The following is an 11,867-nucleotide window of genomic DNA, read 5'->3' as shown; positions in this document are numbered from 1 at the left end:
ACGCCCGCGCCGCTCGCTCCCGCTCGCCGCCTCAGCATCCTCAGCCCCAGCGGCAGCCCCCGCAGTCACTGGAGCTGCCGCGCCCGCCGCAGGGAGGGAGGAGCATCTGGGGAGGCTCCAAGTTGGCGGAGCGACTGGGACCCCCGGACTCTTCAGCAGCCACCCCGGAAGGGGCTGAGAGGCGAGCAGGGCAGGGGGGCGCCGCCCAGCCCCTAGCCCCGAGCTCCGACCCCCTTGTCCGCGGCCGCACCATGCGCGCCGAGCCGGCGTGACCGGCTCCGCCCGCAACCTTGCCCGCAGCCTAGCCCGGCGCTCTCGCTGGCCACACCGAGCGGCGCCCGGGAGCTATGAGCCATGAAGCCACCCGGCAACAGCTCCGGGCGGCCGCCCGTGGAGGGCTGCAGCCTCCCCAGAGCCTCCAGCTGCTCCCGCGGCGGCCCCGCCGGCCCGGCGCCCATCCGCGCCCCGGCCCGCGCGCCGCCCTGCCGCCTGCTCCTCGCACTTCTCCTGCTGCCTCCACTCGCCGCCTCATCCCGGCCCCGCGCCTGGCGGGCTGCTGCACCCAGCGGTGGGTATGGCCCAGGTGCCCTTTGCATTGCCTTGTCCACGGGGCCCTGCAGAGGAGAGCGAAGGGCACGCGGGTCCGTGCGCTCCGGACACGTCCAGGGCTCGGCCTTTCCCAGCCTCTCTCTGCCTGTCCACCTCTCTCATTCCCAAACCGGCGTTCATTCCAGTTCACTTTTTGAAGTCCATTTTTCTGTTGCATTCACTAAATTACTGCCGGTTCCACTGGAAGGTATTCAGTGGATGCGGGGTCCCTAACTGATCTCTGTGCAACTTGGGGAAACCGGTGCATGGGGAATGCAGCGAGGGAGCAAGTTTTTTCTTGGGTGGTGGAGCCTGAACGTGAGTGCGGGAGGATGTGATGAGAATAGTGGTAATGTGTTTCCTCAAATTGCCTAGTGGGTTTATTCACTGCTGTTGGAATTAAGGTGGGGGAGGGAAACTTCAGGGATATAAACCTTTGGCTTGTAATTTCTCAAAATGCTTGTCATTATAATGAACAACGAAGATAAAATGATGTTCAATACATTGATGATTGGACATCAGTGACAGCAGAGAGCTGGCCATAGGCAGGAAAATAAAAAGAAATTGGAAAGCTGCCAGCATCTGCATCCCTCTGTGGCAAAAGATTTTTGCTCATCTCAAAGTTAAAAGAAAAGGGAATTGTCCATTTTGTTAAATGAATCGGTTAACATCCCGTGTTCATGAGTTCAGCACTCAAGTTATCTGTGGAGCGTTCTTAGCTCTCAGGTGGGATACTCTTAGTCCTGGTCCCACTGAGCTTCTGTAGACTCCCAAGGTGGGGAGGTGAGGGGCAGAATCCCTGAGCTTGTTCGTTTAATGACCCTTCCTTCAAGTCCATTCCCCCTCAGCCCCACCACCAGACTTAGAAGTATAGATTTAAGACTATAAACAGTACATTGTTGTATAAGCCTTATTGGCTGATAACCTATCCAGGCCATTTCATTGTTGCAATAACTTGCTTTCCTGTGTCTCTACGCCTTACCTGCTTAAAAGTAGAAAACTTTGTTTTTGCAATTAATGGAAAAATGCATTTTAGTACTTATGTATTTATAGGGTATGTGTGTGTTTGTGTATGTTTGTGTCCCCCCCTCCCCCCCAGCTCCGCATTGGAATGAAACTGCAGAAAACAATTTGGGAGTCCTGGCAGATGAAGACAACATATTACAACAGAATAGCAGTTACAGCAATGCAATGCAGAAGGAAATCACACTGCCTTCAAGACTCATATATTACATCAACCAAGACTCGGAAAGCCCTTACCATGTTCTTGACACGAAGGCAAGACACCAGCAAAAACATAACAAGGTAGGCAGGGTCTGGGTATGCAAAAGTGGCTGCCATGAAGAGTTAGTTGTCCTTTGATTTGATTTTCTGCCAGAATCTGATTTCACAAATGTTACTGCAGCATTTTATTAGGAAACCAATTAATATTATGATAGGGGAGAAACTGGAGGGAATTAACCTGGGATCTACTGGGATAGGGTTGCTGTTTGTCTTTCCTCTCTGACACTAAACTGGAATTGGAATTTTCTTATCGCCTTATAAGTTTAACAGCTGAAATGTGGTCCATTTTTCTTGTAGGTGCATTGAACACTGAACAGTAGTTAAGCGAACATGTTGATGGTCCTGACTTTTATCTGTGAGGCTTTATGTAAGGGTGCAGTATTCTACCTCCCATGAAGAAAACTGCTTTCAATCTGCACCCAGAAAATTGCTATAAAAAGCTGTTGGGCTGCAGATTCCCTATCAGTCTTTCACTTAGAAATTGAGTGGTTAAGTTTAAACAGCCTCTTTCTTTCTTTAGTTGGTTAGTAGGAAAAAAATACTTTTTTGGGGGTTATATTTTCAGTAGGTAAACAATATGACATTTTAAAAGATTATGGTGAATATAAACAAACAATTTATATAATATAGAGACCAGTTTTGGTCAGCACAATCCTTCAAGACTTTATCTGCATTCATTGTGAACAGTAGCTTTACTTGCAGATTGGTTCAGAAAGTGTCACTGATTTTCAAAAAGGCATTCAGTGGAAGATGAAGGTGCTTAATATCCAAAGAGTTCAAGGGATCTTTTTTTTCCCTGCTTACTAGTCATTATTTGAGTTAATAAAATTTTGGACCCCAAGCAGATGTCCACAGTGGGTTATCAGTGCCTCTTTTCTTTATTAGGAGCAGAAAATAGAGTCCGTATATTAAATATTTTACTTTGGACTTGTAGGATAGGAAGAAAACTTTCCTCTACCATTCTAGGTTCTTCTGGCTGGTCCAAGAATTAAATTGACATGAGACAGGTTAACAGGAGAAAATCAAATTTAATCTCGTATGTATACATGTGAGGGTCAGAGGCCCAACACACCTGAGAGGTTCAGAGACAGAAAGGTAAAATGAGGCGTATATGCCATCCTGAGCTAAGGAATGGCATAGGGGCCTCGGGCTTCCAAGGACAGGAGGGTCATTCATAGGACAATAAAAAGAGCAGATGTTTGGTAATTAGATGTTTGCCCTGCCATATAGATGGGGCCACTTAGATAAAATTTATCTCTCGTAATAACTCTTTTCTGGGAAAAATCCTCAATTTAAGTTCTGCTGGGTAGTTAAGGGAGGGGCAGTAGTTTCTCTTGAACCTGCAGGGTCTTGATTGTGCCTTTAGTTCAAAATAATCCTCATGCAAAAGTGACACATTTTGGGGGAGGCTCGTTCTGAGCCCTTACAGATTATACCTGTTCAGTTGAGAACAGTCATTGTCTAAACATCTAGAATTTAAGGAAAGTATCTATGGTTTGCATCATTGTTTTTATTAGTTTTCTAAAATATGGGTAAGTGGTAACAGTATTTATTCCTATTTTACAAATGGGGAGTTAGAAATTTAAGGCCTTCAGGTGACTTTCCCAGGGTTGTAAAACAGCTGATGTAAAATTCAAGAGGCCTGAATATTTAATATTTACAAGTCAGGCTTCTGAGAAAATGCTTCCTTCATATCGGATGTTATTGGAAAATTTAACTTTGCTCCACGGTGCTGTGAAGTGGCTGCTACCCGCCTTGGCTGAGATGAAGGGATCTCTTTGCTCATGGCCCTTTTCTGATCTGCTCATATGTAACTGGACGGCTTGACTCCTGGATCCTGTCTACCCGTTTGTCTTGTTGATAGGAGGAGTGGGTGGTGTCTTTAAGGAAGAAGAATCCAAGGTCCTCTTGATAAAGGCATTGAGGCCCATTTTATGGTTTTTCTACTAATTAATAAGATCCTCTATGGTTAAGTGACAAGTTCTCAAATTCCAGTGCCTTTGCATAAGGTGCTGGAGGAAGAAAAAAAATGGCCTGAGAGCCTATTTTAAAGAATGCTCAAGCCCTCTCGAGTTTGGACTTGAAGGGAACTTTAGTGAAACTTCTCTAATAACTGAGTTGTCGGTGGCTGTGGCTAACTCCTGTCTTCTAGTCTAACCTTACTGGGTTGCTTTTTTTGGTGGGACTTGGTTTGACTACAATATATCTGAATTTTTATGATAGTAAGGTTGTTAAAACTTTACCCACCACTCATGTAGAGGAATAGATTTCTTAGTAGGGTGCACATACTTGCTGGAATGATTTTACCTCTCCACTTCCACCCCCCATAGTGGTTAGGTTTCTTTTATCTTCAAAAAAAATGTTTATGTAGAAATTATATTTGAAAGCATTTTTCTTCTTTTCTTATTAGTTTGATTCAACAAGTATTTGTTGCACACTTCTCATGTGCAAAGTAGTGTGGTGAAGATTCAGAGATAAGAGTTAAGGGGTTCAAGGATGGACAAGACAAGGTCTGTCCTCCAGGAGACACAAAAATGAGATAAGCAAGATTCTAAAAAGTGCTCTCATACAGGGATAAACAGTGTTCTTCCTGTATGGGTTCCCTGAAATTTCCCTCTGTGTTCTATGATTTCCCTTGCACTTCTGTTTTGAAGCATCTCTTTTTTTTTTTTTTTGCGGTACGTGGGCCTCTCACTGTTGTGGCCTCTCCCGTTGCGGAGCACAGCCTCCGGACGCGCAGGCTCAGCGGCCATGGCTCACGGGCCCAGCCGCTTCACGGCATGTGGGATCTTCCCGGACCAGGGCACGAACCCGTGTCCCCTGCATCGGCAGGCGGACTCCCAACCACTGCGCCACCAGGGAAGCCCTTAGGGAAGCCCTTGAAGCATCTCTTGAACTAGTTGACAAAAAGTGTTGCATATGCTTTCTGCTGTATCTTTGGATGACTTGCCTAATCATAGTAATGGGAGATACTTGTCAATTCAGCTGCTTTCCAAATGTTTCAGTAAGAGAAAAAGTATGGAATTTCATTATTTGTGCTTTTATAAAAGAAGTTTTGATTTTAATATCTGTGTATTATGTACCTTTCTTTCTCCCCTGATTTCATTGCGCCCAAGCACATTTTTTTTTTTTTTTTTTTTTTTTTTTTGCGATACGCGGGCCTCTCACCGTCGTGGCCTCTCCCGTTGCGGAGCACAGGCTCCAGACGCGCAGGCTCAGTGGCCATGGCTCACGGGCCCAGCTGCTCCGCGGTATGTGGGATCTTCCCGGACCGGGGCACGAACCCGTGTCCCCTGCATCGGCAGGCGGACTCTCAATCACTGCACCACCAGGGAAGCCCAACTCAAGCACATTTTAATGAATGCCTTAGAAATGCTGAATCACTGTGCCATTCTCCTGGAATCCTAGATTGGGAGGGTAGAGGTGGAGAGGGAAATTCCCAGATATAGGTTATAGGGCAGACCTCCATATTTATTTCATAAGTATTTAAAGTTGAGCAGGCCTTACTACTTTACAGTTGTGAGAGTTAAGATGTTTGTTAACTCTTTCAAAATTGGTAAGTTTAAAAGCAGACTGTGCAAAGCAGGCTGTAATACTAGTGTTTCTGAAAATCTTAAAGTTTTCTTTGTCAAAGATTGTTAAGGAATCTTTTTATCTCCAGATAGGGTTATATATAACTTGTTGTCCAAACTGTGACATTTTTTGAGAGTGAAAGTAGGCACGCTTAATAACTATGCCAGGATAATTGGCATAAACCTAGATGGTCCAGAGCAGACTGGGAACATGGTCATCTCAGATCTAAACAGTTATGTTCCTTGATTTTTGGCACTTAACCCAATTCAGGTTTCTTTATAGACAGCTTTATTTTCTGATAATTTATTGTAATTTTTTTTTTTTTTTTTTTTTGCGGTACACGGGCCTCTCACTGTTGTGGCCTCTCCCGTTGTGGAGCACAGGCTCCGGACGCGCAGGCCCAGCGGCCATGGCTCACGGGCCCAGCCGCTCCACGGCATGTGGGATCCTCCCGGACCGGGGCACGAACCCGTGTCCCCTGCATTAGCAGGCGGACTCTCAACCACTGAGCCACCAGGGAAGCCCTATTGTAATTTTTTTCTTACTAACTAGGAGGTTAATTTACCACCTTGTAGAAGTAATAGGGTCTGAAATGGAAACATTTTGTTTTGCTTTGTTATCAAGATTTATCTTCTTCACCTGTAGAACTTTTACAAGCATAAATGGAATTGTATGATTACTAAACATAAGCATTTTATCAACATAATTAATTCAATATTTTGATAAAATATACATTTAAAAAGAGGCAGAAACAATTTAGATTAATTAATTAATTCATTCATTCATAGATAATCCTATGAGATCTATTCCTGAGAATGATAATGAACCTGTGGGGGAAGAAAAATAATTTTTCTTCTACCCTTCCAGGTTCTTGGCTGAGACACACCCTGTAATAAAAGACAGGTTAACAGGAGGAAATTAGAAGTTTAACGACATGTATGCCTCCTGTGTACATGGGAGAGACTCAGGAAAGCTGAGTAACTTTGAGATGGCCCAGCCATCAGCTTAAATAACTGTCCAGCTAAAGACAAGATGGTGGGGAGCCAGTGATGGGAGGCTATCAGGAAAAGCACAGTAAATGAGGGTAAGCTTGTTACACAGATTTAAATCGTTGCCTTTTACGCTGATTATGTGTTTCTGGAGATTTCGAGTATCCTCCTCTTTCTGGTACAGAGAGGGAAACACCCTTACAAAGGGAGATTTCTTATAAATGTCTCGTACAGAAGAGTGGCTTCTGCTTGGTTTACAGAGCTGCTCCTGTGTCCACTGTTTCTTAAAAATAATGTTTATGCCAAAGAGGCATATTTTGGGATAGTATACCCTGCTCCCCTTCAAACCTTTTCCTGAAACTTACCTTTAGTCAAAAATTACTTGCCTTTAGTCAAAAACTACTTGCCTTGAATCCTACTTATTTAGATTCTCTTCTCTTGCAGTTGGGAAGGGATGGAAGAGGTACATTATATACAGCACAGGGTTTGGGGAAAGATGAAAGTCGTCTCCTTGGACTTGAGATATGGCTCAGTCTTTTGTTACCTTCCCTACTGTGCTGGGGCGTCGGACCTGGTGTATTGAATTAAGAACATACAGATTATGACCTGCTGAATGAGGGGGCACAAACCACCCACACAGGTCGGTAAGTAGCTCCCTCAGCATCCAAGCTTCCACTTTGGGGAAGTGCAAACTGCTGGGTCGTTTGACTGAAGACACAGTTTCAATACACCCACACAAAAGAAGTTGAGTCACAAGATTTATTATTCACAGATCCCAGAAAAGTTTGAGGAGAGGGGTGGGAAGGACATTCCTTTGTCCCAGGTCACCAATAAGCAGAAGATAGAGAGGGTAGCAAGCATCTATCACTTATAAGGTGGTTGGGTCAGAGGTCACTAACTTTTCACAGGCTTAACTCTAAGTGATTATTTTAAAAGGCATCTGGGGAAAGCAAAGAGGGACTTATGGTAGGAATCCCAAAGTGCAGTCCTTATCTAAATGTCCAGACTCTAGGTGTGAGCAGGGTTTCCAGTCTGTAAAATGTCTCGGCAGCAACTCAGAAAAACAAAAGTTGTTTTTTTCATCACACCTATTCCCACCAACCCAGGCTGAAGAGAGAGAAGAGAGAAGTTTAAGTAAATTTAGATCACGATGATTATCATCACTTCCTACTCTGCTTCAGGACAAAGCTGGTTCCCCGTTTCTTGACCATCCAGAAGCCAGCTGCTCCACTGCTCTCAGTGTGGATCAGCAGAAAGAAATACTGGGTCCTTAGAACTGGGCGTGTGACAACTATTAGTTTATTTGATAATACAAACTTTGGTATTGGCCTCAGCGGCCTTCCCAAGTTTTCTAGGTCTTCCTAAGCAGTCATTACAGAATTGTAATACGTAGAATTCAGGCTTGTAATGGTTTTCCTTGTAATGCCTGGCATATTGCAGGCTGTCAGTAAATATCTGTTGAATGAATCGATGGTTGAACACTCCTATGTTAGAAAGAGTGCAGTGCTTTCTGTGAAATTTCATGTTGCAATCAAATTGACATTCAAAAGCGCCTTAAGTTGCTGTTAAGCATTTTTGGCGCTGTGACAGAGCGGCAAGAGAGAGAATTTTGGTCTCAAGTTATTCGCACTGCAGAAATCACACTTACACTACCTAAAATCATGAGAATACCTGTATTAACAATTCTTAGATTACCCCTATCAGTGTCACCTACCATTAACATGGGTAATCACAAGCTGACCATGTGGGAGATTTTGTCATTGCTACTGGCTAATTCTCAATGGTGGAGCCCAAGGTGTCCACTCCTATAGTTTCCAGTCAATCAGATTTACATCTGTGAGGCGTTCAGTTCTGTTTGGCAAATACCTGTTTTGAATCAGGCACCGTGCTAGACCCTGGGAAGAGCAAGGAAGAGTAACACTCAGTCCCTACCTTTACTCGTGACTTGCTGGGCATCAGAAACAAGGCAGCTGGCGGTGTGTGTGTGGCTTCTGTCAGTGCGTTGCTAGTTGTAGGAACAAAGGGCTGTGGGGACTCAGGAAAGTCAAAGAGAACCTCAGAGAGGAAGAAACAATGGAGCTGGCCCTAAAGAGCAATTAGGGGACAAGTTTTCGGGAGGTGGAAAGAGGGTGGAGGGTGGAGGAGGTAGAGAGGGGCCCACAGTCAGCAGGCAAAGGCTCTGCCCTGCTGGAGACAGTGTGGTGAGTGTGAGAAGCGGAAACCCAAGTGTGGGAAATGTAAAAGAATTGGACATCATTGTTACATGCATGGTCAATTTTTTAAAAGTTCACTTGATTCCTCTAGAAATCCAATATGTGTTTGTCAGATGTAGCAGTTGAGAGTTATAATTAGTGTCTTCACAAAGGACAAACAGCTAATAAGTGGCAGACAGGGTCAGGATTCGAACCCAGGTCTTATCCTTTGCAAAAGTCCAGGCTGGAGAGAGACTAGGGTGTGTTGGGTACGGCGGGTGGTGAAGGGGAAAGGCTGTGAAGACTGTGAAGAGATCAAGGGTTTGGATTTATTTTGTATCAAATGTCTCACCTCCTGATGCATCCGGAGGTGAGCACATGACTGAGCATTGATTGAGTGCCAATTCTGTGACTCCTCAGGGAGCTTACCTTTTAGTGGGAGGAGACAGGCCATAAACACAGCAGCAGCAGCAGCACAAAGATTTCAGGTGTTGACGAGTGCTTGAAGAAGGTAAAGTAGCGTACGTGGTGGAGAATGGAGGGTGGGAGGGTTGCTCTTGAAGAATCCGAAGATTGGGTGTACGGCCTTGGGTGAGAGTAACCTACCTACTGTGGTTCCTCTTTAGATGGGGTGGGCGCCTGCTGTTTCAGGGGCCCCCACCTGCACTCCTTGTTGCCAAATGCCACCCGTCCTCATTTCTCTTACTCGCCCAGCTCCTGTAGGCATTTCAGTTTGGACCCTAGTCTTGCGGAGCACAGGCTCTGGACACGCAGGCTCAGCGGCCATGGCTCACGGGCCCAGCCGCTCCGCGGCATGTGGGATCCTCCCGGACCGGGGCATGAACCCGCGTCCCCTGCATCGGCAGGCGGACTCTCAACCACTGCGCCACCAGGGAAGCCCTGGACCCTAGTCTTTGGTTCTTCTCTCCCACAAAGTCTGGACTGTTTTTGATCGTTTCACCCAGCTGGATTGATCTGATGGCCGCCATGCTTTCCAGCAGTACGTCGTGCTGTCCAAGGTCTTGCTTTAGCATGCATGTGTCCCTACATAACATTTTCTGCTCTTTCTGCTCCTGGGTTGGCTCCTGCCTGCTAACTATATAACTATTTGTGTCATTCTGTCTTCACTTATTCTCAGGTTTTGTTAACAGATTGAGCCACTATCCTTCTCTCTATAGCCAGTCCAAAAATAACAAGTGCATTATTTGCTCAGTGGCTTTGGCTAGGGTTGGTGGCATCATGCAGGCTGAGGGTAAAGACAGGCAGGAAGAGAGCTGTCCTGGCTGCCTTGCTCACTTTTCTCAGTGGTAGTGCTATTTTCCCAGCCACCTAAGAGTGAACCTTGGGAGTCATCGTTGACTCTTTTCTCTCCTTCATCTTCTGTCTATAAATAGTCACATATTAAGTCCTGACGCTTCTCCCAAATCCGTCCTTCCCTCCTCCTCTGTATTGTGTTCTTGTCATCGCCTCTTGTCTCTCTCTCTCTTTCTCTGTCAATCCATCAGTCCCACTGCTGACAGATTAATCTTCCTGGAACACTTAGTGCATCACGTGACTCCTTTTATCCACATGCAACAAGCATGATTTCAGCAGATGAATTTTCCTTGTGGAGTGAAGGAGAGAAAGTGAAATGCTCTGGAGGAGAGCTGTTGCCCCTGTCCCCCTTCTGAATACTACACATTTGCTGGTCCATTCTCCTTTCAGCATTTTTTCCAGGCCTGTTTACCCAGGTCAGTGCTTGGCAGGAGGTAATTTTATCTGGACCGTTCCATTGATATCTGTCCAAATTCTGGGGCTAGTTATGGAAAACCCTTGTGATCAGTAGCAGTAACCCAAACTGTCAGTAGTGTGTTCTCAGGCTTTTGTTTTAGGTTCAAATACGGTTAAATTCCTGCTTCAGAAGGTCCTTCCTCTCCATCTTTAGGATCTGAGTAATTAATTGCTCCTAGAGAATAAGTTTTCTGAATGAAAATATTTTATTCCTCTCAAATATGTACATAATCATAAAGCTTTATTCACACGAAGTATTCAATTCACAAATGATGTGGGTATCCATGGTCTTATGAAAGATTCATTCACATAATTCATTCATTCATAATCCACCTAGCATCTGAATTTTGCAATTTTACAAAGGAGTTTTTGTGTTTAGAATTTATATAAATTCAGTACAATTTTAATCAAATCCAATGCTAGGAATTCTATTATAAAAGGGTAGATACAGTTATTTTAGTTAGAATAATGAGAAGTTAAAAACAATTATGTTCATTCACAGCAAATCAAGATACAGTTTTTGCATTTCACAGAGTATGTGAGTGGTGCATCCTCCATCAATGGGTACCCAGTCTGGACAGAGCCAGATCTGTGAATTAGCTCCATGCTCCAAATAAGGTTTTGTTATATTGTTGTCTTCTCTGGTTAAAGAGTAGACAGAGGCTACTTTCCTCATCTGGAACATTACAGATTAGTGAATTCGAAATCTATGTTCAAGTCTGTTGTACAAGCTGTTTATTTGTCAACAAGAACTACCTTAACGCTAAATGTTCTCAAAGCTTTCTATTTAGACATGGAATGGATAGAAATTCAAATAAGTCTCCTCTACTGATAGACACTAATTACAGAGAGTTAAGTTCAAACAAACCAATGAACAGAGAAGTGTAAATAGGAGCCTATAGCCAGTGACTATGTTGCCCTTTAGCTTTGATCTATTATTATATAGTTGGGGACATTCATCTCTTTCTTATTGGCATGGCAGTGTCCACATGAGGCAGTCATTCTGGCACATTTTAAATCCTAGGTGGGAGGGGGAACAAGATAATCACATGCCCTTGGACCACCTCCTCTGCCCTCAGTGGGACTAAAGATTAATTTTAGAAGTCAAATCTAAGCACACCTAGAGGCATATCATACAGAACATTTCAGAGCCATTCATTTTTGAGTATCTACTGAGTTCTAATATCTGTTCCAGTGCTTCCTTTCCCTTATTGTGGATGTTCAAAAATTTGCTATATCAAGTTGTAGTCTGGATCACTTAATTGGGTGCTTTGTGCTGTCTTTTAATTGCAAACAGGCTTGTGAATACCATATACCATAATAGTTAATAGTTGTGTTGCAGATGGCCTCCACTAATAATATAAATTAATCAACACTTAGAGGAGTCTTCCATCCTGCATGTGCCTCCTTGCCCTTTGCTTTTCCAGCTAAGAAGATAGAATGCATTAAACCAACCTGTACTCACTCAACA

At 44.3% G+C, this 11,867-nt stretch overlaps 1 protein-coding gene across 2 annotated transcripts in view; it reads left to right on the top strand.

Moving 5' to 3' along the window:
• Positions 1 to 354: 354 nt before the first annotated feature.
• Positions 355 to 11,867, top strand: part of ADAM23 (ADAM metallopeptidase domain 23) — a gene marked incomplete at its 5' end in the record, with an annotated part of 164,420 nt that continues 152,907 nt past the window's right edge. For both annotated transcript variants that reach the window (XM_082631139.1, XM_082631140.1), the window contains 2 exons: positions 355 to 568; positions 1,688 to 1,893. In XM_082631139.1, the coding sequence (XP_082487265.1) occupies positions 355 to 568; positions 1,688 to 1,893 (420 nt within the window). The remainder of the gene's footprint in view (positions 569 to 1,687; positions 1,894 to 11,867) is intronic.

This window comes from Mesoplodon mirus (assembly GCF_964341445.2).
Source record: "Mesoplodon mirus genome assembly, chromosome: 8".
Classification (NCBI taxonomy): Eukaryota; Metazoa; Chordata; class Mammalia; order Artiodactyla; family Ziphiidae; genus Mesoplodon; species Mesoplodon mirus.
The sequence above is the reverse complement of the archived record's forward strand: the minus strand, read 5'-3'. Positions and strand labels throughout refer to the sequence as shown.